The sequence below is a fragment of the Fomitopsis serialis genome (assembly GCF_022376445.1).
Source record: "Fomitopsis serialis strain Sig1Antser10 chromosome Unknown B0H18scaffold_202, whole genome shotgun sequence".
NCBI lineage: Eukaryota > Fungi > Basidiomycota > Agaricomycetes > Polyporales > Fomitopsidaceae > Fomitopsis > Fomitopsis serialis.
This window is the reverse complement of record NW_025955162.1, coordinates 1-25,181: the sequence shown is the minus strand read 5'-3', so window position 1 is coordinate 25,181 and position 25,181 is coordinate 1. Positions and strand designations below refer to the sequence as shown.

Sequence of the window (25,181 nt, the reverse complement as noted above, 5' to 3'; positions counted from 1 at the left end):
ATCATGACAGGGCTGTGAAGGGGGCTCATCTGTTTGATACGTGCATGTCAACAGAGACAGCTGCGACTTCGCGGTAACCGCTCGTATTTGGAATACAGAAGACCTGGTACAATTGCGAAAGGTCAGATGTGCAACATAGCCCCACCAGATACGAAGCGACTAATTGAACTACTTACGTGCGAGTCACCCTCAACCTTGATACACGCTGGCTTCCAAGACTTGCCATGCTATGGGCGTAGTCAGCGATCGGAACGTAACCTAAGTGCTAGGCATGGGATGCACTGACGAGCCACAGATCGAGTGACATGCCACTGGCAGATTGAGCCAGGTGCCGAATGGATGTGACGAGAATAGCTTTAACACACGAGCATGATCCTCTCGCCCTCGGTATAGCGAGACGATGTCAGTGCATACATAAGTAGCTCCATATTCATCGTAGCACGCTTCTAATGGGGCTGCATCACCACGGCCCCACAGACGCAGAGGGGGACTTTTCTGGCTCCTGGCAGTACGAAGAAACAAATGTCACTCACAACCAAGTTCATTCAGACCCTGTGTGGCCTTGCTCCAAGCCTCGAATATTATTTCCCTTGCCTGCCCCGGCCTACCGACATCGCGCCGGCGAAACAATCTGTTGAGATGGACTCGGAGTTCGAGCGTGTAGACGATGTGGTCCACAATCTGACAGATCGCATGACGGCCGTCCATAATAGCTCGAAGACCTATCTGGGCAAAGCACCGGCACCGTGCGTACGGAAGACATGAAACTCCAATTGAGAAGAGAAGCCGCTGTGGCCGAGCAAGTTGCCAGCCCAATTGTCGCTGCCCAGCCCCGACTCGATCGTGGCCAACACCCACGGGTGGAGGTTCTTCAAGGAAGAGTTGTATTAGAGCGCGAAGAACAGTGCCCTGGGCCTCTTTATAGCCCGTCGTCGGCGAGTGCAACAAAAGTGCAACAGCGGAACCGGGCGTGCCAGTAGACAGCAGCACGTGACGTCCCTATGCAACACACTGATCTGCTGGAATTTCCTGGCAGTGGAATTGTCTCATTCTCGTTCTCAGGCTGACTCTGAATGGTGAAAGTTTGGACTCAAGGACCAAGCTCATAGGCGCTTTCATGTTGTATCTAGATCATGCGATTCTAAAGGGGATGCAATATATACACCAATAACGAGATATTTGAAGTTGTACCACAACGACGGCTAGAGAACCCGAAAGCGCGCTACTCACTAGCAGAATTCAATCACTAGCAATAACATTGCAAACTCTACCCCATCCTGTAAAAGACCATCTACGTGGCTATTGCGACCAGTAGTCCGGCGGAGGCTCCTCCAGCCGCTCCAGAACAGGCACCACCCGACGCAGTTCTTGACGAAGCTGCTGCATATCGTTGCGCAGGCTCGCCAGTTCCGCGTCCCGATCCTGACTGAGCTTGGGAGCAGCGTCTGGTGACTGGATCTCGGGGTCTTCCCTGCCAGTGCTCGCGCTGGGCAACGGCGACGATACGGTAACCGAGCCTGCAGCTCCCAGCGGCTCGGAGGGTCGAGACGAACTCGAAGAAAGCGGCGCGAAGCCGGTTGGCGCTGACCGGTCATACACCGTTGGAGTAGGCGGCGAGGCCAGAGCAGGTGCCGGAACGCTTCTTGCGGGCGCTGAACTCGTCGCTGTATCAGACGATATGACCGACGGCGGATTGCCGAGGACGATGACGGAGGCAGGTGCGTTCTGTGTAACCATCGGAGCCGAGATGGAGGACGGAGTGCCACCGATGAACGATGTGTTCCCCGTTACAGATACTGGACTCGAATGCTTGCGCAGCAAGAGAAGCCGGCTGGGCGAAGCTGTAGCGTCTACGTCCTTCTCCGGAAGTACCGGAGAGGGGTACGGCTCGATCGCGGTAGTCCGTACGCGGCGTCTTCGGTAGAAGAATAAAGCTCCCAGGGCAATTAATATGAGGCCAACAACCCCGCCCACAACGCCCCCTACGATCGCTGCGACGAGTGTACGATGTTTTCCCGATGAATCCGAAGATGAACCCGTTGAGGGCGGCCCTTGCGACCCGTTCAGACGGTTGCCACTGACGTACGGATGTAAGTTCGGTTTAGTATCGCGGAGTATGCTTGCTTACCTCAACACCAGAGGAGCAAACAAGGCACCCTGAGCGGGACTAGAAGCTATGTCAAGTCGCATGTACGGCCCGACTACTAGAAAGCTTACCTTGCAGTGCCGCCAATGTAACTCCCATTGGAGACGCTGTACCTACTCGCAAATGGCGCCGAAGTGACGCTCGACGAAGCGAACTCCCACAGATGACTCAGCATCTGCTGGCGAACACCTGTATCCGTGAGAGCCGCTGCGGTCAATGACATCCACGCTGCAGAACATCAGCGACGGTCCCTGTGAGTTGTTGGTTAGGTCAGCTTACCTGGACTACCGAGAGTATCATGATCGCTATCGAGCGGTAGACCGTAAGTATAGTCTGAGGAGAGGAGAAGACGCATCAGATATTCGATCACTGCAGCTGAGGTGAGACCCTACTGGCACCGGATTGAAACAGTCCTTGGTAATAGGTCGTGATGCCCGTGAAGATCTCCCGAAGGCTCAATCATCATCTCTCGACACGGCGATCAATGCCCTCACCTTTTCGTCTAACAGGTTCAAGCTGAGGAGCGTGTGGGCATACATGTTGTATGACAGCGACCAAGCCGACGACGCGTCCCCGTATGTCGGTATGATATGCGTTGAGTCTGACGGCATAGCCAGCGTTCTCCAAGTTTCGGTGTACTGTGTTGCAACCGACTACACAACAAACCCGTAATTGATATCATATTTGTGGAATGAACGGAGACAGACGCTTACGGAGTAGTGTTGTGCATCCTCGTCTCTTCCCAGGACAGCGCTGATGTTTGCCATGGCTTGAATACCGATGATGCCCTTGAGAGCAAGATTGGTCGAATTGCTGGCTGTGCTCTCTGTATCCACGGATAATCTGACACGGATGTGATTTGATACGCTGAGCCACGATCACAGTAAACATGTCCACTTACTGATTTGCAGGATACAACGCATTCGAGACAAGATAGTCGGCCCACGTCTTCAGCAGAGAATACTAGACAAGGTGTGACTCGGCTACCCATCAACGCGCTGTTAGACCTGACTCACATACGCCTGGAGCAATGTCGAGTCGCTCGAATACGTAGCATGAGCCAAGACCATGATCAGCATGTTGCCCGATTCTGTGGGTCGAATCAGCTGAGCTCAATCTCTGCAATGCCGAACTCACGTTCGATCCCTTCGTTAGCTTCCGCGCTCGGTTCTGACACGACAGGGTAAGAGGTCCCTGAAGGCGCTATGAGAAGAGTAACGCCCGAGGGAGACATTCCATTAACTCACCAATATCCCTCGCAGCGTACTGAGCAGTATACGAAGTATTCTGCTGCTCCAACAGCGGGAGAAGGAACGGCTTCACCATCGAAGCGTTGAAGTACAGAAACATCGGCAGTGCGGCATACAAAGTCTCGACGGGAGTCACTCGGCTGCTCCACGGGTGAGGTTAGCACATGTGAACTGACACTCGTACACTCACCTACTGTAGCCGATGTCCTTCATGAAGAACCTCGTCGAGCCACCCGATGTCGTCAGATCGAGTGCACCATACGTTTGGCGGGCGGCGAGGGAGAGCATATTGTAGTACTGGCTCCCCGAAGAGACCTCCGACGCGGCACTTTGGATCTGGCTATCCAGAGCTTCAGCCCTGCTCAGAGCGTCGTTATAGTCGGAAAGGAAGGTTTCGACCTGATGTGTCCTGCGTGAGTTTAGGCATAGAACATAAACACGAACACTTACGACGTCCTGAGCGTTGGAGTATTGACTAGTATAGTATGGGCGCAGAGTAGTCACGTCTCCTGAGAGCGTGTACTCGATAGACGGATCGCGAACGTAGCCAACGGTCCAGACGACCGGAGATTGTGTCCCACTGACGCTTCCGAAGTCTACGGAAAACGCGAACACGGGCAGGTCACTAGGACAGAGGTGGACATTTCAGTTCGTACACTCACCACTACGCGTATGACATGCTGCGACTTACGTCCAAATTGCACGGAAAGTGTCGTTATCGTTCTTGCTACTGAGAGCGCCAGACCCGTAAAATGTCTCGTAGCAGACTGTGTCTTGACAGCTCTGCCACCCGACACTTTGACCATAACCCTAAGTCGGCGTGATATCAGGTTCCAGTCATCGCCGCGGCACGCTTCGGCACTTACGAGCGACATCGCATAGTAAGCTGTGCCATCGGCGGCTTGTTGGTACTCCTCGTCGAAAGCCCTTGCCTGTTGTAGCTTGATGGCATGGTAGACCATGTTGTCTGTCTGATTGCTGCTCCATTCCGCAACGTATCCCTTATTGGCGGACACCCACTCTGTGTGATTCGAACTCGATTGCTGGTAGGTAAGCGGAAGAAGCCTCACTCACCTGCGCTGATGTCGGAGTAGAGCTGAACATCATGCTGCTTCCCGTCCGTCGACGCAAACTCAACAGCGAGATACGAGAACGGCATCGACTGCTTCACCCAGTCCGAGGGCTTCCAGCGAGAGAAGTCAGGACCATGCTTCCCGAAGCAGCACAGAAACGTACCTCGATCGGGCTCAGGAAGGTGAGCGTCATGTTCATAGGACCTGCCTGGACAGTCTGGATCGTCCGAGTAGGCGTCACCTCTGTGAAGGTTACGTTGCACCCCGCGCCCACTGAGCCCGTCATGTCGAAGTTGTTTCCGAGCCACCGATACGTGCTCCCATCGACGCGGATCAGGCCCACCCACCCAAGGACCTATCCGAGCTGTCAGATCACAAAAACACTATGATTCAGATGGCAGCGAATGTACTGAGCCATTCCAGGAGATGGGGTAGTCGTTCGTCGAGATCGCGGTCTGCCACACATTCAGGTAGGGGCTGCGGACAGCGATCGGAGCTGCAGCGGGCCAGAAGGTCTGGATCTGCGCCTGAGAGAGAACACATGCTATCAAGGAAAGAAGACACAGAAGTAGAGAAAGTAGCATGACCACAGAAAGAGCGACGTCAAGGGCACTCGGCCGCGATGGCTCGACGACCTCTCTGAACGCAGGGACCTGAGAGCAAGGCAGGCTTAATCCCGCCACGCTCGCGCGCTGACCATTTATTTGCGCGCGTATGTGCATGGATCTGTCAATTTACGAGGCGTCGAGCGCCATCACATAACTTACCAAGGAGGCGGTAACTCGGATGGTCCGGAATCGGTATTGAGCCGGATAAAGCCCGTACTAAAAGTACCACTCGTCAATCCTTGCGAGCTTGTTCGGCACACTGTGAGATACCTCAGGGAACCCGAGGCCAAACTGACCCGGGCTGGTACCCATCCGATGGGAGGACGTCGCACCCTTTTACCACCGCACTCCTCCCTAAGTGCGGTGGTAGGGTGCAACTTCCTCCCATCGGATGGGTACGAGACCAACCCGGGCACACATACGATACTTAGCTCCATCTTAGGGCATGTCAGCCGACCAACGAAACGTCACGAACCTCGAAACGCCTGGCTGACTTTAGCCATGGTCGGAAATGCGGACCTGAGCACCAGGCGGCATCATTTGGCAGTGATTTATTGACCTGGGCGTGCATAAAAGCCGCGGCCGACGGGCCCGTGCATTTGATGGGCGCAATGAAGTGCAGCTGCAAACGATAGGACGGTGTAAACTAGAGCCGTTGCATGTTAGATCAGATGTATTGCTTGAGAGCTGGATTCGACATCGCGATGTGCTCGGAGGATTGCAGGAGCCAGGGGGAGCTCGGTCGAGGAAGAAATCAGTCTGTTGGCAGCCCTGATGGCAAGTTCAAGCGGAGCTTTGAGCAGCCACAGACGCGTCACGGAGGCGCTAAGAGTGATACCGGTACGCAGCCTCTACGTACTAATAAGAGTTACTCAGTACGCACCGTCAAAATATAGATAGATGGCCAATGTACGGCGAAGCGGTTAAAGGCGCAGAACCACAATATGGTTTGAGACTGCTTCACCGCGTCGCCGCGTCAGGTTGACTTGTGGCGAAGGGTAGACTCGTAGGTACGAAAGGTTCCCGTCAGCTCACTCATACTCGAGACGAAAGTCGGTGCTGTGGAAGATTCAAGGACTTGACAGGAGACGTGTTACACAACTATGAGATACACTATGATACACCATTTATCCCTCGATATTTATACGATAACAAACCGGGAACTCGATTCAAGCACCGTACTCATTGAGGTACTCCCTGGCGTGCTGTTTAGCTTCCTCGGAAACACGAGGGTCTACAACGCGTCGTTGTCAACCAATCAATCCTCTGTGGAGAATCAAGACTCACTATTCAAAGCAGCCTTGTAACCAGCGAGGACACGAGTCTGATGCTCGTCCTCAGTCACGCCAGGGCCTGGCTCGACAGTGTAGCCGGCGGCCTCGAGCACCTCTCGTGCGTGCTCCTTGGCCTGAGCGGAAGTACGGTCATCTAAGCAGCGGGCAGTCAATGACGCGAGGTCACATCGAACCGCGAGGCTGAACTTACTGTGCAGCGTCGCTTTGTAACCGCCCAGCTCGCGGTTCCGGTGTTGGTCCTCGACCGAAGTGGTTGCAGTGCTACCGTTGGTGCCATGAGCGCCACCGTCGATCCCGTCGATCCCGTCGAGCCTGTCTGCAGCCCGCTCTCGGCCCTCCTCGCTGACGTTGGGGTTGTTGATGGCAGCCTTCAGGCCAGCGGCGACACGAGTGGGATCCTTTCCTGTAGGAGAGTCGCGTCAGAACGGCCAAACACGATGTGCGCGTATAAGGACGCCTACCGTGAGTGGTCATCGTGGTAAGTAGTCTTCTGGTGAAGCGTATAGAAGCCAGAACTTGAACGTGTTTGAAATATGAGGCGAAGTGATTTGGCTGGAACAGCAATAAGACGGGGATATATATACGACCTGAGGACAATGACACGCACTTATGACGGAATACTGTGGGGTTGCTGTCATAGGCCTCGACCCACCCCTCGCTGTGGCTCTCGACCGTAGCGCGTTCCACTTGCCTGGGAGTAAATAGGTCACGGGGCCGCGACGGGCTTTTGTCCCAATGACTTCGAAGCTCCCAGTGAACCGCATCGATGCTCCAAGCTGCTGTGCAGTGGGGCCGCAAATGAGCATCTACGTCCACGTCCCATACTTACGTACGTATGTGGCCTCGTTGCCTTGGCGGGGCACAGAAAGCATACTGAGGTACTGATTATTGCGAGATGCGAGTCGAGTGTCATCGATTGAATCGATTCATCATTGGCCAGGCAGCGTTCGAATCTGCGCCACCTTTCATTCAGGCGGAGTTCAGATGGCAGTTTGGCGCCACAAGCGCGTCTTCCGAGTCGCACCAGTGGCCTCAACCTCGACTCGTTTGCTGCATGATTCCATCAAATCATAGCGACTGAGCATTTCCATCGGCGTGTTTGCTTGAATCATGACTGCTGATACTGCTTTCCCCCTTGGACAAGCCTGTGTCTTCGTTACGCCGTTGATCTGGTCATGGGTCGCATACGGCCGGGTCGCCGAGTCGCACATTCATAATAGCTATGTACAATGACCCTAGTGGCCATCCTACTTCTTCACAGCTTCTTCAATATTGTCTCCGGCGAGGCTCTGAACCAGCCACATTTGAACTCAAACCACCTTGGTAAGCACATACAGCTCCCATGATCAACGACGTCCTAACGAGATTACTTCGACGCCTAATCGACGTGACATTCGCCTGCTGCCTGGGTATATCCCTTGCCACTTATATCATGCGTGTTGATCGTTTGTGTTCGTTGATTGGCCCCATGACCATCAAGCAAATCTGTGGAGATAGCTGGACGAATCATAGAGTCGCAGTGTATCTGCAGGCACCAAGGTCCGCAGGACATAGTCAACTAAGGCTCGCGAACATGCCCTCCGGATTGCAGACACATTGGCACGTAAGTGATGAATATCGGGATGTTCACAGTATGTATAGCTAACGGGCGTGACACCCTCTTGCGGTACATTTGCACCATCTTCAGTATGCCTGCCATAGTGAACATCATGACTCTCGCCGGCCTGTGTTTGGCAGCTGCCGTCCTTTCGTACGTTCTGCGCACACCGCGACGCGGGCCCTTACCTCCCGGACCCCCGCGCATTCCTCTCCTTGGCAGTGCACATCAGTTGCCGCAAAACGACCAGCACCTTACATTCACGAAGTGGGCTGCCCAGTATGGTACGAAAGTTCTTTGAATGAATTACCTTCAAGGGGATTGACGACCGGAGCCGTAGGGGATGTCGTCTACGTCGAAATCTTCACGCGGCCCACGATCATCCTCAGTTCTGTCAAGGCTGCGATTGACCTTATGGACAAGCGCGGGGCGATATACTCCGATCGGCCGCGCTTTGTGTGGTTCCACGAACTGTACGTTACTTGGATTACCTCGACATCCACACAATGAGTTTATGATTCACTCACTGCAGGATTGGATGGACCTCCAACGCTGCGCTCTGCGGGTATAACGAGACATGGCGACGTATGCGAAAATGGTTCCAGCACGCATTCATCGCCAGGTCTGCCGTGGACAGCTACCATCCGGTGCAGCGCCGCGAAGCACGCCGGTTGTTGCTGAACCTCCTACGACACCCGGACGACTTCGTGTATCAGATGAAAAGGTGAGAGTAGCGACATGTCTAATCGACCTGGTACTAATAGCCCTTGAACAGGTATACCGGGGGTATCATCTTTGAGATCGGCTATGGACATGATATCGCGTCGTTGGACGGTGGTAAGTTTGTGAAGCTGACGGAGGATGGTATCAAAGCTGCGCTTGTTGAGAGTAGTACTGGTGCTGCACTGGTGGATTTCGTCCCAGTCTGTGAGTGACTGGGTGATATGTGTCGGTATATGGTCGGCTCATAGCCCTAGTGCGATACCTCCCTGCATGGCTGCCTGGAATGGGCTTCAAGTACTCTGCTGCGAAGGCTCGGAAAGCCGTCGAGAACATGGAGAGGATACCATACAATATTGTCAAGAACAAAATCGTGAGTAGTGCTCGGTTGGATAAGGACACCTCTTGAGCTTCAGCTGATCGTTAGTGTAGGTGGACGGTATTGCCCGGCATTCGTTCACCGCAGCCTTGATAGAGGATTGCTCGCGTAAAGGAGCCCTGACAGCAAGAGACGAAGACGATATCAAGGGTGCCTCAGGTACACTGTATTTTGGTATGTTGCTTTATGGGGCTTCGTGCAGTGGCACTGTTTTGACGCGCCCCCCACACAGCGGGCACCGACTCGGTAAGTTCAAACCGATAAAAAGCAAGGAACGTTGATGCGATCTCACAGCATCTAGTCGTTGACAACCATGATTGTGTTCATCCTCGTGATGGTGCAGTATCCCGGTGCCTTCAGGAAAGCCCAGGAAGAGATGATCCGCGTAGTCGGCGACGCAAGGCTCCCGGACTTTGACGACAGAGCATCATTGCCGTATCTCGAGTGCGTGCTGTTGGAAGTATATAGGTGCGCGGATACTTGCAATCCTACAGATACGGACGATACTGACATTATTGACGGACGGAGATGGTGCCCTGTAGCTCCCCTTTGTAAGTGACATCACTGTCCGAGTCCATCGCTCCCTCGCTGAGTCGCTCTCATCCCAGCTGTTCCCCATCGGCTGACAGAAGATGATGCGTACCGAGGTTACTACCTCCCCAAGGGTTCAATGGTAATTTCAAACCTCTGGTACGCTTGTACAGCCTCTGTTGCGTCTTCTGTGCCCATGATGAATGATCTAGGGCAATGTGCCGAGATCCTGAGGTATATCCAGAGCCGGAAGTCTTCAAGCCGGAGCGATTCCTCGGTTCGAACTCGAGCGAGAATCCCGACCTCGTAGATCCCAGGAAAATAGTGTTTGGCTTTGGCCGGAGGTGCATTTCTAGATCTCCGACATACACTGAGTCTGAAATTGGGCAGGATATGCCCAGGGCGATATTTTGCTGACGATAATCTGTGGCTCGGGATCGCGAGCATTGTAGCGACCATGGACATAACCAAGGCGCGGAACGCGCGTGGCGAGGAGATAACCCCAACACCGAAGTACATCTCTGGTACTATCATGTGAGTCACATTATGCACGGCATTTACTTGTTCCCTCATAGCATGCTTAGGTGTCCTGAACCTTTTGTCTGCGACATCCATCCTCGATCTGACCGGACCCGGCAACTGATTCTCGACGGCATCGCAGTGTTGGATTAAATAGATGCTCCGGCTATGCTACGCGACAAACACGGTCTCGTGAACTCGACTCGATTAGATTAGCATGCATGTAATGTCTACATAGGGCTCCGCCCTCAGTGACAATAAAGGGACAAAACAAACAAACAAACAAATAGATGCTCCGCACATCGGTGATTGTACCGTACTACGTGCGCGGAACACCTCACTTTGACTATACAATCCTCGTATGTGCGTGGTCACCATTGGCGCAGTAAGAGTTGACGCACTGCACACAACCGATATATACCTGCTCTAGCTCGTGTGCATTCTGCTCTTCTCAACAGTTGATGTATACCTCGTATGCCCGGCGTATTCATCTACTGACCGCACAGTCCCGAGGCATCGAGACGCTATGTGCTCATCTTTCCTCTGCACCGGGGTCATGTAACACGTTCTGACGCCTTGCGTGCCTGTCCAAGGGCCACGACGCGCGATGAAGAGTTCTACACAGACGCACAGATGCTCGATCCAGGATGGTTCTCAGGATTGAGTGAGCCAGAAGCCGAGGATAAGGACCCGCTCAGAGTCGTGTTCTCTGTCGAGCTGCGGTTGATGAGTCGTCTATCGTATATTGTGCAAGGATGCTATTGGCTGACCACACTCCGCTTCGCTGTGCACCTACCAGGCCGTTTGTGGCCAACTCCTGCATGTTCCTTGCGGACGCATCCACTACCAAGAAGACGCTCGGTCACAAAGTGCTCCTTCCTGATGTATCCTTCGGTACTCGGTTTATAAGGCAGGTGTTTGCGACTAGAGACGGAGTGGTGCGGTACTGACGCCGTTGTAGACATCCTCGGCCTTCCTCTACCACCACGAATTGAAGAAGCGGATAGCTTGCGCGGGTTGTTCGTCCAAAGGATCTGTGGCAGCAGAGAAGACGGGACGAGAAGCTCGTAGCGACGCGAGGCCGGTGGACAATAGTTGTCCAGCGGGGACGATCTAGCTGCGGTGGACCCTCACGCGGACGTGCGCATTGTGTTAGAGACCGCAGCGTGGTTGACTCGGAACGGGGGCGCCAAGGGAGGAGGATGACTTGCAAGGGCGAGAAGGCAGCTAGGAGACGGTGACAGTGACTTGCGAACCCGAACGTTAGGTCCGGGATGGTATGGTTCAGGCAGTCTTAACAGAGAGCTGTTGTCCAAGATCCAGGTTCTGTCTCTAGCTTGCGCACACTGGTGTAAGAGGCAGCAAGTACCTTCGTCGTGTCAGCGTGATCCAAACATCTTCTCGCATCGCATTCAACTACGCACCTGCGCAGCATGTCTTATTCGCGCAAAATGCAGGGTAAGCCTTTCGAGGACGGTACCGAGCGGTGAGTGAAACACATCGAGAAACTCGACGAGCGGCTGCAGCCCATGATTGGCGAAGGCTTTCAATATGAGATGTTGAGGAGGCCCCAGCCTGCGTCGAGCGCGTAGGGGGCATCGATGTCGAACAGTAGAACTGAGCAAGAATGCGCGTAGTACTTATAAGTACTGTGTTCGGCAAGGTTCGGCATCGAGGCGCGCAGTTGCGATCGATCGGTGGCTGCGTAGACTCACTGGCACCTGGGAGACACTGGCGTACGCCCCTCTCCCACTTACGTCCTCGTTCTCTAGGACTGCCTTAAGAGCCGCAAACTTTCTGTCACATGGCTGCCTCCCGGGCTTTCCAGATAGAAGATATCATTGAGGAAATTCTCGATCACCTATACCCGTGGGACGGGGTGGAATACCTTCAAATTCGTGAACGACGGAAAACACTGGCATCATGCGCACGCGTTGACAGATTCGTCCACGACATCGCTTTGGACGTTCTCTGGAGGAGCATGCACGATCTACGACCTCTGCTCAAGGTTCTACCGGCCTTCCAGCAGGCAACGGTCCATAAAGACTACCGTGGTCGTGATACTACTGAATATGTGAGCCCTCCTTTATCCTGTGACTTTAGCCACATCACTGACAAAGTCGGCTAGACCCTGCTCGGCAGGCTGTCTTCCGAGGATTTACATCGTTTTCAGCTGTACGCGCGGAGGATCATCAGTCTCGATATAACGCGAAGCCCTTATCTAGTCCGTTGCCATTCATCCGTACTACTCTCCTTGTCCAGGGCTCTGGGCCACCAACCGCTATTACCACGACTCCGAACGCTGGCCTGGACACACTATGATGTGACCGATCACGATGTTCTCTACTTTGTCTCGCCCTCACTCCGATCCTTGACCTTCCATTTCACCGGTGCTTCGGGAGCAGTTGTCAAGAACATGGATTCAGTTCCATGCAAATTTCTTTTCGAGGCGCTGTGCGAGCAGGTGGCTGCTGCCGTGCCATGTCTCGAGAAATTGTCAGTGTTGTCGGATGCCTCCCCCTACTACTTCATTCCCTTCGGCAAATGTGGTGGTCTGCGAGAAGTAACCATAGGCGGACATCCAAGTCAGTGCGCGTATCTAGGTGTGCTGTCTTCCTTGGACAATCTGACCAAGCTGGACGTAAGGCACGTCTCCGAGCTTGGTCAGGATGTTGTCCACTGGGGGTCTCACGGGTTCCGCGCTCTCAAGGTGCTTTGCGCTGGAGGCAATCCTCGATCCATCGGCAGCGTCCTCATGGCTTTTGCAACGTCGGATATCACCCTATTGGAGGTCACCATCGACCCCTGCGATCGTCAAACAGCCACTGACTTGTTGAATATCATCAAGTCTCAATTCAATGCGGCGCTGCACAAGCTCGAATTATTGGAGCTACCGCTTCAATCGGCCCACGGTGGCTCTGGTTCGCCCCTGCACCCTATCCCACTGATGCTCGGCTTCCACAACCTACACACCGTCAGTCTGTCTACTTGGTCGAAAATCGCTTTCTCCGATGAGGATCTCTGTACACTCGCTTCCGCCTGGGCAAATATCGTCTCGCTGCACATTCGATGGATGACTGCGGGAGATGTGGTCATGGCGAGACCCACTCTAGACTGTCTACCGCGCATCGCGAGGTCATGCCCGCACTTACGTAGGCTGGACATCTCGTCCATGAACTTGACGTTCGCGGCGGGCCTTGACACATACCCGATCCTGTCACACCAGCTCGACTACCTCGATATCCACACGGGCATCTCAAACAGTCAAAAGACCGACGTGATGGACGTCGCACTCTTCCTTGACCGTCTGTTCCCTTTCCTCGACGCAAAGAAGCTGCGAAAGTTATACATTGACGAACAGCCGTGGTTGGCTCGAGTGTACGATCGGCTCCAAGGTCTCCACGCCGTTAGGATGCAGGATACAAAACGAATGGTGGAGGGCAATGTTTGACGAGGGTCAGCGAAATGTTCAACTGGTATGTGTTGGAATCCTCGTGATTAGGATGCTCGATGACACAAATCCTCGTTAGATAGCTGCCGTTGTATGTGTATATCGTGACAATGTGGCTCAGTCGATGTATCAGTCTATGGCGGCCCGTTTGTTTCAATATTCAGGGCGCACGAAATATTGTAGTACTCACGAAAAGTGTATCTTACTCACGAAAAGTATATAATATGCATGTTCACGAAAAGTATGGAAACACTCACGAAAATGACGGATGAGCATGAAACCTATACGAAATGAACACTGACGAAAGTCGGCCTCGCACGAAATGCGCGCGCCCGTAACGCGAGTGTGATTCAGTCACCCCTTGTCACGGAGTGTGACGCGTGAGCGCGCGGCCTTAGCACACCTCCAGCTCTCAGCGTCGAAGATTAAGAGATGGAACTTTGTATATATGTTCATTGGATGTAATACACGCATTCCGTGCACAAAGATATTGTCGGGAAGTCGTGCTTCCACCAGGAGTTGAGTAACATCGCTGCAGTCGCGCGCCACCGCGCGGGCGCTTGTGGCCGCACCGCGCCTCGACTTCAAGTTGCCCCCACTAACAGTCTGTTCTTGCGCAGCTTTGAAGAATAAGTAAAACTATGCGAGCAGTGTGTTGTATCATGTAAAAAAACATTTATCAGTGACTCACATAACTTGGGAAAGCACCCGATTGCGAGTGACACTTGCTAACAGAATAGATGAGGATCATGTGACCGTGTTCAGTGTTGAACGCACCGGACGCGTCTGCTCGCGTCCTCGCTTTGAACGTGTTTTTACCTTCGTTACCCTTTGCTCAAGGTATGAACTCGTGTCTAACTTAGATATCACTTACCCATGTGCTTTGAGAAGACCTCGGTCATGCCTGAAATTCAGGAGTGCTACTGCAGTGGCCTCCAACTGCAGTCATTCCATACTGCGAACAAGACGACCGATTGGCACCTGATTGCGTTATACTGCGATGCAACAAAAGACGAGCCAAAGGATCCCAGCTCCCCTTGGGCTCGTGGTCTTGTTGGAAAGCTCAATGCAACGTCCAAAGCAAAACGCGGCAATACTAGTCATCAGACGCCACTCTGGCCACCATTCCTCGCAGCTAATGCTCCACCAGCAGGCTTCAAGCTCGAGGATCTTGTCCTAGCAGAAGTACATTACACGAGCCGTAGCATCGTGCTGAATTTCGGCCACTGCTGGTTCCAGGTACGTCTCGAGTATGGATCATAATGTGTACCGCTTTGTAACGTCTCTCTTGCGTCTTGCAGTTGCAGTATCTTACTCATACGTCAATACAGACCTATCACCGCCAACACTGGGAGGTTTTGAAGGAGACTTCATACATTGGGAAGGGCGAGACAGCGGTGCGTACTAAATTCTGAGGATGTCTCATCCAATAGGACCAATACTCACAGTGATGTCTGTAGATGCGATCGTTCCGCATCGGTTTGGCGATGGAGTTTGAAGACTTCGTCATCGCATTTGTATCCCATGATCAAGTATTCCAGGTGAGCTGTCATTATCATTACATTAAGGCGACTCCGAGTCAGCAACTAATTGAGCGCATGAATAACTAGGTGACCTCATCAGGAAAAAACCCTCTCGTGAATGCGCCGTAATACATTGTTATTCTGGGGAATCGACAGTAATGACGTATGTTCCCGAGTTTTTCGAGAATAGCTTTTGTTAGCTAGTCTCCTCTCTTTGAAGTACGAATGGATACATAATATGGTGCATTCCGGAGCATAACCCACCATTACTGTCTCATTGACTCGGAGTACTACGTTGCTAGCATATTCCCCAGATGCTATGACAGTTCGGAGACAGCACAAATTGAGACTGAGTAACATTAGATGCATTGGGCGATAAACTATGGAATGCGACGAAAGCGACTCGAGAGCAATTAAGTACTGTGCAAAGCACTCGGAATGATATGGAATTATGTATGGAATCTCCGAATCTACTCGTCGGGTATGTCCTCCCAGTCAATGCTTGTGCCACCGATTCGCATGCTCGAGTGCATGACATGACCGGCTCTGTATACACAACAGGTAAGACAGGTGACTCCGTGAGTGAATCAAATGCATACGTCGCAGCCTTGAATATACCATGCATAACGCGGTGATAACGTGTCGGCCGCTGGCGGCGGAATTCAGTGAGGCGCGCGATATGTTCACGGTAAGCAGGTGCACTCGGGGCGCCGAATTCAGACGCTTTGCTCATGTTGAGGTTGGAGTCTGATATCACTGACTCGACCTGGAAAACGAAAACGAGTCAAGAGAAGCGCCAATGGTGACCACTGGACTTACAGCAGTCATCGCCAAAGCTATCATTTCCCGTGATACCTCATACTCTGAGGGTGCGGCTTGCATCGAAGACGAGAATAGGTTGCTATTGCTCAGTCCAACATTGTGATACTGCGCATTGGTGAAGAAAGCCGAGCGCACTGCTGACTTGATCACCGGGCTCTCGTAGAGAGCACGTCTATCAAAGCCATCCTATAAGTTCCAGAGATCATTGCGTCAGAAGCAGATCACGGCGGGGATAATTCGTACGCACTGTCGATGTCCACGGGTAGATGTAGCCCATCTCTTTGAGAAGCGAGGCCTTGTCGGGCACGGTAGAGTCGTCTTCTGTATGATGGACAAGCTGGAAGAAATGTTCAACGCACGGTGTTATCGCTTTTTTGATCGCGCTCCGAAGCAGACTAAGTCGATGAGCAACCTGTGACCTCGGAGATACAAGTTAGTAATCAGCAGTATAATCGCAAAATGAACTGACGTAGGCCCTCAGTGGTTTGGCATAGTCTTCATCCGATCCAATCTCCAGGCGCTGAGCAATGTCTCCGTGGCCGCCATACCCGAGACCATCTGCCGCCTGAACAAGGGCCTCGTATGCCATGCGATCAAGGCCGTCCTTTTCGAGTGGAGTGAGCATACTATTGACGTCACTGAAGTCCGCCGCAGTCTTCAGTTGCCGGTCCTCTTCACGGCCGAAAACTACCATTTGGTCTCCAAACCCGTAGCTGAAGTGAATGAGCTGTATAATGACAGCACTCTGAGGCTTGATGTCGATCTTGACGCTGTGTTTGCGCCTGATGATCTCGATATCGGTCCGTGAAAGCCACTTGATCGTCTTGACCGTGTCATTGGCTGGGACCAAGCCAGGGTGGCGAGACTTCATGCGAGCTTTCGCCTTCAGAGCGACCGGGGCCAGACGGATCTCGGGCACCTAACACAGGCTCTACGTCAGCCAATACGGTATACATGGCTTCGAATGCCATACTTCTGCCTTCAACTTCGCTTTCTGCTTCTTTGTGAGCTGAGGAAATGCATTCATGTCAGTTGTGCAATCATATATGCTTATTTCGCAGCTACAGCGTACCTTCCCGGGCTGTTGTCCACGCGGTACTACAACTGGGTCATCGGACTCCTCGTCACTCAGCTCAGGAGCACCAGAAGCAGACGAGGTTGCATAGTCCGACTTGCGCGTCTCGCGGTTGCCTGGGGCCGATTTGAACTTGGGAGCGGGCACTGCCTCATCGTCGCTGTTCACAGACTCATGCATGACGTAGTCTTCGTCGGTGGTTGGCGGCTCTGTGGCATATAGTGAGGCGACACTCGATGAACGTGATCCTCTTGACGACTGCAAGCCAGAGGGATGTGTGCTTGGCACATCATCTGAGTCGACGTCTTCAAGAGGCTCGGCGGACGACTCCATGCCTATTGATCGCATTAGTATGCCACCATCCGGCAACACTGGTATGAACGGTGCAGCGTCAGTGTCGACTCACCGGAACCCGTGATTGTCACTCGCTGATGGCAGACCATTGGCAAGTCAAAAGGCGGCGTCGGCATGAGATGTATACGGCGCACCTCTGAATCAAAGTCGTCACACTCTTCCCGTGGCTCTACCTCATCATCCTCATCGCAATCCTCAGCCACAAGATTGTCGGCACCATCCTGGAGGGTCACGTCTTCACCGTCATCATCAAATGACTCTTCGTTCTCGTGAGCTGCAGTGCCAGACTGCCGACTTGTACCGGTCCCCTGGGTCTGCGAAACACCGGCACGTCTGGGCTGCGGTGGTGGTGGTGGTGGCACTGGCGAGTCAGAGTCTGATCCGTCATTGATGATGGCGGCCTTGTGGGGTCTCTCTGGGTAACGATGTATCATCCCAATGGTGAATGAACTCGGATATTCTGCAAAACGGCCGACTCACCCTTCTTGGACATCACTGGTCGCGAAGTGCTGACTTTCGCCTTCTTGCTTGGTTGTTGCCCCGTCTCCAGCCTTTTCTGCGCGCCGTTTGCCTTGTCACCTTTCGCTTTGTCACTAGGACCCTTGTCGATGGTCTTGGTGTTGACAGACTCGGCTCTCTTGCGCTTAGGATCCTTGTGCGTCTTCACGGATTTGTCGGCGCCAGTGCTTGCTAAAACGGGTAACTCGGAACTGTGAGCGCGATGTACGATAAGGTACCATATGCTCTGACTTGCCCTGCGTCTGCATCTTCACTGCTGGTTTCCTCACTACGGTCTTCGTGGCTGGCTTTGGCGTGATGGTCTTCTTGGGTGAGTCATCGACCTGTTTCTTCACGTACGACGCCCATGCTGTGTGTTGCGTCAGTCGAGTTCAGGTGACAGACACGGCGATGAACTTTACCGTCTGAAGCAGTCTTAGCAGCAATACGAGTAGGTCGTCCCGCTTTTGATATGATGTGAGCTCACTGATCATAAAGACACCATTGGATCTAACCTAAATTTACGTCGGGCTCTGCATCATGGACACCTTCAGGTTCGCTCTCGTCCATATCGACCTTTGATCACTGGCCAACACGACTTTTAGCGACCCCTCTAATTGACGACATCCAGCCCTATGACCGCACGCCAGCAGGTAAGTCAATTGATGAGCAACTCGACACAATTGCTGATGATAGGACGTTAGCTAGGAATCAGTGGCTCGCTAGACCAACACGGCAGCTGCGAGATGTATGCCAGTGTCAGGACATACCAGGATGATTGCAGTCCAGGTCTGGTCAGTCGAGACTCGGACGACTGCAATGATGGTTGAGGGATAGATTATGACTGGTGAGTAGAATAAATGAATGTCCGTATCGAAGGAAAGTTTGACGACTGATGCAGGAAAAGAGGGCTTGCACAGAGATGTGCAGGTGAGAGTCGCGCTGGCATACTTAGGCGCGTGCGCAAATACGTGCATTACTCGGCAAGCAGTTGCTCGTGACGCTGACGAAGCTGTACGTCCTCTTGGTGAACATCGATCTGCCTAACACTCACCGCGACTTGCACTCAGGCTAACATTGCTATCCCTACGACTTTGTACATTGGTAAGCCATGCAACTTCTATCCCTCTGTACAGTACAATGACGACTCTACAGATTCTCGTGTAATCTACCCAAGCGCAGAATGTCATACAGGTGCAACGGCTGCACAAGTACCTTCGCACGTCACGGCACATACATCCAACATCTCCAATCCAGTACGAATGCTGCTTGTCAACTCGCTCGCCGGCAGCAAGCAGAATCCATGCGCCATCCCACTCGCCGCGCGAGTCATAGGCGTTCTGCACGTTCACACTCACGAGGTCGATCAGCAGCTGAAGCTTCAGAGTCCAGCAGTGTTCCCGGAGAGGCTGATGCTGAGGATGAGCAGGCCGCATTCGAAGGGGACTTCTTTGGTTCTGCAGAGGAGTATGGCCATGGAGATCTCCCGTTTCCTCGGGATGATGGCGACACCGAGGACCACGTCAATGTCGACCACGACCCGGTGGACGAGTCGAGCGATGACGAGGGATCTGAGGAAGATGCTGTCGGCCGTGATGTTCTCCGTCCGAGCAATGAGGTCCAGCGCGATGGACATCCGCTCCAACCTCCGATTCCTGAGGTGCCACTTCGCTCATCTCCTGCCTCGAACGCAGACGACGAACACGATATGGCTGAAGGGCAAGTTCCTGATGATGCTTCGCAAGCAGGACCGAGCGGCGCACCTGGTGGACTGGACCCCGATGCTCACGAACAGATCCGTCGAGCACCTGCGTATGTTGTCCCATTTGGCGGCGCGGCTGGGGCTCCTGTGCCGCCAGAGTCTGGACAAGCACCCGAGGCAGGCTACACCGAGTATGAGGGCACTGTCGATCCTAAGGCTGCAAATCCATATGCGCCTTTTGCCTCGAAGATGGACTGGGAAATCGCACACTGGGCGAAACTGCGCGGCTCTGGATCAACAGCGTTCTCCGATCTACTCGCCATACCCGAGGTCTGTCATGCGATTCCTATGCTCATTTTCGTGGCTCACTTGTGTATCTATAGGTCCGTGAGCGGCTCGGGCTATCCTACAAGAATTCCGATGGGTTAAACAAAATCATCGACGAACAGTTACCGAACCGACGCCCGATGTTCCACCAATTCGAAGTCACCATCAATGGCGAACACTTGACATGTTCAAACGCGACATACTCGAGTGCGCGCGTGCTCTCTGGGTGATCCGGAACACACGCAATACCTGTGTTTCGCTCCGGCGCGCCACTATGCTGATGGCGACCACACCCTGCGACTCTACCACGATCTTGATACCGGGGAGTGGTGGTGGGCTACACAGGTATGCTATAGTCTTTGCGTGCTCGAGTGTATTGCGGCTGAGCAGATCTGATAGAAAATTCTCGAGAAGGAGAGACCTGGCGCGACTGTCATGCCCATCATCATCTCTTCCGATAAAACCCAACTCACAACGTTTCGGAGCAAGTCCGCATATCCAGTGTACCTCACCATAGGAAATCTGCCGAAGGAGATCCGCCGCAAGCCTTCGCATCGTGGTCAAATTCTTCTCGCGTACCTGCCAGCAGGCCGACTGCAGCACATCACGAACAAAGCTGCCCGCCGCCGGACGCTGGCAAATGTATTTCACGCCTGCCTTTCTATGATACTCGAGCCTCTTCGACAGCCCGGCGTCGACGGTATCGAGATGACAAGTGGCGACGGGGTAGTGCGCCGCTGCCATCCTATCTTGGCGGTGTACGTCGGGGACTATCCAGAACAGGTTCTCGTTACGGGAACCTACACTGGAGACTGTCCTATTTGCAAGTGTCCACACGATGAACTAGGGGATTACCCTTGTCTGTCGAGTCCTCGTGATGTTGATGAGGTGTTTGCTGCCCTCCATCTCGCCGGTACTGCCGACTACAACCGTGCCTGCAACATCACGGGCATCAAGCCCATCCAACATCCCTTCTGGGAGCATCTCCCCTACGTCGACATCTTCCGATCCATAACGCCCGACATCCTGCACCAATTACATCAAGGCGTGATCAAGCACGTTCTCGCATGGATTACAGATATTGTTGGCAAGGACGAGGTCGACGCGCGGGTCAAGCGACTGCCACCGAATCATAGCATACGCGTTTTTCATAAAGGCGTTTCCGGCCTATCGCGCGTCACAGGCACTGAGCATAAGCAGATTGCTCGCTTCATCCTTGGCCTCCTGATCGATGTTCCGTTACCAAGGGACGAGTCCGCAGACCTGATCAGTGCAACGACGGCGCTGCTGGACTTCCTCTACATGTCGCAATACTCCGTGCACTCGAGCGCAACTCTCGCCGCACTCGAGAGCTCGCTCTCTGTGTTCCATGCGAAGAAGGACGTTTTCATACGGCTCGGTGCTCGTAGTAATTTCCTCATCCCGAAGCTACACATGCTAACCCACTACGTCCGAGCAATCAAGCTCTATGGAACAACAGATAATTACAACACGGAGGCGACGGAGCGCCTCCACATCGATTTCGCAAAAGAAGCCTACCGTGCGACGAACCACAAGGATGAATTTCCTCAAATGACAAGATGGCTCGAACGCCGCGAGAAGGTCCTTCAACACGCCAACTATGTCGAATGGCGCCTACTACGTGTGGACGGCAGTCATGAAGATGCAGTTGCTGCGCGTCGAGTGGTACGGTGGCGGCCGCCAGACATGGCGTGTACCCTCCAACATGTCATGACGAAGTATCCGAGCCGTAAGGCCGTCCCTATCGCTGAACTCGTCTCTCCTGATGGCTATGGTGCGAGTTTCCTCATACCGGCTCTGGCTCGCTTCGTCGTCGAACATACCAATCCTTCCCTGTCGCGCAATGAGGTAGAGGCTCGAGCTGCGCACATGCTATTCCCTTTCTCGACACTTCCGGTATTCCACAAGGCGAAGTTCCGCAACGTCGAACACCATGGCAAGGAAACTCTTGATTCTATACATGCTCGACCGCGGCAATTGGGGCATGATAGCGAGATCCTCATACCTGCTCGTTTCGATACTGCGCTCGTGCGTGTGCGGCGGGTTGATGATCAACTTGAAGCAGACCGTCGAATTGGTCTTTCAGGTGTGTCAGTCATACATTCGTCTTTTCATTTCACTGATACTGTGCTGTAGATACACGTGCGGGCCGCGTCCGCGTAATATTCTCACTCCCAGAGAAGATACTGCGTCAATGGTTCCCACCAGGGACTGCGCCACAGTGTCCGCGTCACCTCGTCTACGTCGAATGGTTCTCCAAGTTCGCGGCCGCTCCCGACAGTCATCATCACATGTACAAGATCAAAGCTTTGACGGGGCCTGAGGGGATAGCATCGGTAGTGCCACTTGCAATGCTCGAACGGAGTGTCCATTTACATCCGAAGTGGGGCAGTCCAGTACCTGTGCATTGGACGAGTGAGAATGTTCTCGATAACTGTAAGACTTATTATCTGAATCAATACAAGAGCCCGCACGACTTTTATAATCTATACTAGTACCACAATACTACTCATTCGCGCATTATTCTGAGACCACTGTCTGCGAGCTTGTGAATGCAATTAAATACGGACTAATTACAGAGCTTCCAGGTATTATCACGAATAATCGTATGTTCACGTCAATTCTCGGGAGAGCTTTTTCCTGATGCTGGGCCTTAGCCAAGGCTGGTCTCGCGCATCATGACCTGCATGTCCTCGATGAGTGGGACAGTGTTCTCAACACCATTGCGACATGGTGTCATCGTTATTATCCCAGTGGAAAGGCTGGCAAACGATTGGCCATGCACGTCTTGCGTACGACTGGAGACGTATGGTTTGGCATAGGTGTGTACACTGTCTGCGAAATATTCTTCCTAGCTGGTCAGTATGTTACTGTATCGTGTGCGTAACGATATTCTCACTGTGACACCTTCAGGTATCTCGCCTTACCTCCGAGAAGGGGAGGTGTTTGGCAATCCATCACGTCTTGCCCGCTTGGTACTGGCGTATTATGCATTTGTGCATAAAGCGGTTACCAAAACATGGTGAGTATATTTCAATTCCGAAGTTATGCTCCGTGCACTCAACCTTTAGTACAGGGTAAAACGAGTCAAGCCCTGCATTCGAGACGGTGTGGTTGCAGCCACGGTCGAGGAACGGCTTCGCATTGGCAATGGGATGTTTGTCTGGGCAAAAGATAAGGCAGGTGTGTCGCAACGCCTATTTGACAGTGTGCGTGCGCACAATTACGAGGTATGATTACTGTTTGTGAACACATCATACAAAAGCCAAAGTCTGATACTCTCAAAAGGGGGCAACATCAAGCTCAGATGATCCATTTGAGCCGACATTCATCCGTGCTGCACTGGAGCGTTCACCTCACCTTGGCCGAATTGTCTTTGGCGATCTCTGGGGCAGCATTGCGCCTTCTGACCTCGCAAATCCTCGGACTCCTCCCGACGCATTGAGCAAATTCCTAACAGAGCTCAGTACGTTATTGATGACCTTTTCTAGTTAAATCTTCACACATGAATACCCTAGAGTCACGATATGACACTCGTCTCGATTCCAAGAGCATGTCACCACTCTTTCTTCCTGACAGTGAACTCTGTCGTCGTCGCACACCAACATACCGCTATCAAGTCGCTAAAAATGGTGTCTGGTCTATTGTACCAGCGCCCCGTTATCCGTACGCAAACACCGCTTTCCTTTCGCTTCTGTGGTGATATCTGAATATACACATGACAGGCAATTCAAGCGGACGGACAAGGAGACAAAACTTTTCCGTTACATCGTGCAGAACACAGCTATGGTCGCAGTTGGACCTTTGGAATATTGCGCCAATGCTCAAGTGGTGCGCAAACCATCAAAGATTCGTACTCACAAGCCTGGTGCACGATTCTAGTAAGTCGTATACCATACTAGTTGTTGCGCCATAACTGATGACCTACCACTTGTAGTGTCCTGCCCGCTCGTGGGGCCCTTCCTGATAATGTCCCGCTCTCACTCGGGCATCGTAATCTCACAACCTTGGAGCGCAAGAAGTCCATGACGCCGGAGGCCCGTGTGAAGCGGAACAATGCCGCTCGGGCTGCCGCTCAAGCGGCTGCAGCCAAGGCAAAGCGAAAGTCGAAGAAGAGCAGAGGCGCGGTTGAGCCTAAGCTAAAAGTGTTGACAGGTAACATTCCACTCACTGCACAGCAGCGCAAGGCCAGGACAGCTCAACTGGAGGCTTTCAACAATCAACCACATGTTATAGCGCGCAATCTAGCAGCTGCATCAGACGTCACTCGGGCCTCTGCACCTCCAGAGACAGTCCGAGTCGATGCCACCGCTCCTGTTGAGCCGCCGATGAAGCGCCGGAAGCGTGCAGAGCAGGAGGTGTTGGATAACCAGGCAGTTGTTCAAGAATTGCCGAGGACACGCCGGACCCGTGGCCTTGTACTGAACATGACCAAGCATCCTGACGATGCTGCATTGGGTATTAGACATCGCCGCCATCACAGTACTAGGCAATAGCAGGGTGTATCATAGCTACTATGCACTCGTAATGCCCTCGTAATCTAGCCACGTCCAACTAGCCACTTCCGACTTGCTTAGACATGCAATTTTTTTCACTTTGAACTTCGGATCGGATCGCAGTACAATGGCGATGTTAACGTGTAATTGCTCACTAATGCGCATACATGTATGCTAGGTATTCTACAGCTATCCTGCAAGGGAACGTGCGTCGAGATCTCGCACAGCCCCGTGTAGTACCTCTCACGCAGACACCAATGTGACGGTGAGAGGTTCCGAGGGCCATGGAAAGTCCAGGGAACAAGGTTGACAATGGAGATGCGGACGAGGACATAGATGTGTTAGACAAGGCCGCGGGTAAGGATGGACTGCGGCGGATGCGCAGGGCGCGTACCGCACCCGCGACCTGTACCTGTACGGTACAACCTGTACCCGATCCCCTGCTCACGCTCGCGCGTTCCCACTATTCGCTCACGCGTCCCAGCCAGCTATTTGCCCGCAATCCCCCGTCCCCTGCCTGCTTCCCCGTCTACACACCACCCACACGCCCACATGCCCTCCCGCCTCGCTGAGGCGCCCGCATCCTCGCTCGTCCTTCGCTTGCCGTTCATCGGCCGTGTCTGCGTGCTGGGCATTCGCCCAGCACGCTCGTGGTCGGTGTGCATGTACGGTGCGGTTCTGGCTCGCGCCCTGTCCCGTTCTGTACCCACTTGCCTGCCCGCTTGTTCTTCCGTCTGCGCGTGCGTTCGTCAGCGGTTTGCACGCTGAGCATTTGCCCAGCGCGCCCGCGGTTG

General features: G+C 53.2%; 8 protein-coding genes across 8 annotated transcripts; 5 read left to right on the top strand and 3 right to left on the bottom strand.

Moving 5' to 3' along the window:
• Positions 1–1,299: 1,299 nt before the first annotated feature.
• On the bottom strand, positions 1,300–5,389 carry B0H18DRAFT_1126524 (uncharacterized protein; the record flags this gene model as incomplete). The annotated part of the gene is made up of 21 exons (XM_048035174.1): positions 1,300–2,077; positions 2,129–2,167; positions 2,218–2,374; positions 2,426–2,479; positions 2,539–2,590; positions 2,641–2,799; positions 2,860–2,989; positions 3,048–3,109; positions 3,163–3,236; positions 3,284–3,340; positions 3,394–3,536; positions 3,587–3,795; positions 3,847–4,021; positions 4,088–4,206; positions 4,263–4,417; positions 4,471–4,579; positions 4,633–4,824; positions 4,880–4,996; positions 5,057–5,161; positions 5,237–5,293; positions 5,348–5,389. 21 exons carry the CDS (start codon positions 5,387–5,389, stop codon positions 1,300–1,302), a joined length of 2,985 nt encoding a protein of 994 aa, XP_047885816.1.
• A 745-nt stretch (positions 5,390–6,134) lies between these two features.
• On the bottom strand, positions 6,135–7,289 carry B0H18DRAFT_1050348 (Conidiation protein 6-domain-containing protein). Its single transcript, XM_048030935.1, has 5 exons — positions 6,980–7,289; positions 6,834–6,924; positions 6,563–6,775; positions 6,365–6,505; positions 6,135–6,311 (listed from the first exon to the last, which is right to left on the bottom strand). Exons 2-5 carry the CDS (start codon positions 6,844–6,846, stop codon positions 6,247–6,249), a joined length of 432 nt encoding a protein of 143 aa, XP_047885815.1. The 5' UTR covers positions 6,847–6,924; positions 6,980–7,289; the 3' UTR covers positions 6,135–6,246.
• A 771-nt stretch (positions 7,290–8,060) lies between these two features.
• Positions 8,061–10,401, top strand: B0H18DRAFT_1153727 (cytochrome P450; the record flags this gene model as incomplete). The annotated part of the gene is made up of 13 exons (XM_048035751.1): positions 8,061–8,253; positions 8,310–8,442; positions 8,502–8,693; positions 8,745–8,896; positions 8,947–9,062; positions 9,122–9,242; positions 9,301–9,314; positions 9,370–9,536; positions 9,597–9,619; positions 9,677–9,758; positions 9,812–9,943; positions 9,990–10,133; positions 10,184–10,401. The coding sequence occupies 13 exons, from the start codon at positions 8,061–8,063 to the stop codon at positions 10,269–10,271; spliced, it is 1,557 nt and encodes a 518-aa protein (XP_047885814.1). The 3' UTR covers positions 10,272–10,401.
• A 1,442-nt stretch (positions 10,402–11,843) lies between these two features.
• Positions 11,844–13,704, top strand: B0H18DRAFT_1108841 (uncharacterized protein). Its single transcript, XM_048032749.1, has 2 exons — positions 11,844–12,192; positions 12,247–13,704. The coding sequence occupies exons 1-2, from the start codon at positions 11,923–11,925 to the stop codon at positions 13,567–13,569; spliced, it is 1,593 nt and encodes a 530-aa protein (XP_047885813.1). The 5' UTR covers positions 11,844–11,922; the 3' UTR covers positions 13,570–13,704.
• Positions 13,705–14,469: 765 nt separating this feature from the next.
• On the top strand, positions 14,470–15,221 carry B0H18DRAFT_1126520 (uncharacterized protein; the record flags this gene model as incomplete). Its single annotated transcript, XM_048035173.1, has 4 exons — positions 14,470–14,808; positions 14,871–14,966; positions 15,030–15,110; positions 15,180–15,221. The coding sequence occupies 4 exons, from the start codon at positions 14,470–14,472 to the stop codon at positions 15,219–15,221; spliced, it is 558 nt and encodes a 185-aa protein (XP_047885812.1).
• Positions 15,222–15,562: 341 nt separating this feature from the next.
• On the bottom strand, positions 15,563–18,411 carry B0H18DRAFT_1216606 (uncharacterized protein; the record flags this gene model as incomplete). Its single annotated transcript, XM_048036673.1, has 13 exons — positions 15,563–15,638; positions 15,692–15,858; positions 15,912–16,100; positions 16,162–16,326; positions 16,384–16,833; positions 16,888–16,923; positions 16,987–17,324; positions 17,396–17,417; positions 17,478–17,758; positions 17,824–18,029; positions 18,094–18,211; positions 18,264–18,305; positions 18,357–18,411. 13 exons carry the CDS (start codon positions 18,409–18,411, stop codon positions 15,563–15,565), a joined length of 2,145 nt encoding a protein of 714 aa, XP_047885811.1.
• Positions 18,412–18,476: 65 nt separating this feature from the next.
• Positions 18,477–20,100, top strand: B0H18DRAFT_1126518 (uncharacterized protein; the record flags this gene model as incomplete). Its single annotated transcript, XM_048035172.1, has 4 exons — positions 18,477–18,494; positions 18,546–18,589; positions 19,237–19,873; positions 19,927–20,100. 4 exons carry the CDS (start codon positions 18,477–18,479, stop codon positions 20,098–20,100), a joined length of 873 nt encoding a protein of 290 aa, XP_047885810.1.
• Positions 20,101–20,305: 205 nt separating this feature from the next.
• B0H18DRAFT_1126517 (uncharacterized protein) lies at positions 20,306–24,387 on the top strand (the record flags this gene model as incomplete). Its single annotated transcript, XM_048035171.1, has 10 exons — positions 20,306–21,977; positions 22,028–22,327; positions 22,387–22,497; positions 22,549–22,749; positions 22,805–22,913; positions 22,968–23,121; positions 23,180–23,357; positions 23,410–23,557; positions 23,617–23,772; positions 23,829–24,387. The coding sequence occupies 10 exons, from the start codon at positions 20,306–20,308 to the stop codon at positions 24,385–24,387; spliced, it is 3,588 nt and encodes a 1,195-aa protein (XP_047885809.1).
• Positions 24,388–25,181: the final 794 nt, after the last annotated feature.

Coding starts and splice junctions, on each gene's coding strand:
- B0H18DRAFT_1050348 (XM_048030935.1), bottom strand. Junction 6,506..6,562: donor TTACAAAGCGACGCTGCACA/GTAAGTTCAGCC, acceptor CCCGCTGCTTAG/ATGACCGTACTTCCGCTCAG. Junction 6,312..6,364: donor TTACAAGGCTGCTTTGAATA/GTGAGTCTTGAT, acceptor GACGCGTTGTAG/ACCCTCGTGTTTCCGAGGAA.
- B0H18DRAFT_1108841 (XM_048032749.1), top strand. CDS start 11,923: ATGGCTGCCTCCCGGGCTTTCCAGATAGAAGATATCATTGAGGAAATT. Junction 12,193..12,246: donor GTCGTGATACTACTGAATAT/GTGAGCCCTCCT, acceptor AAAGTCGGCTAG/ACCCTGCTCGGCAGGCTGTC.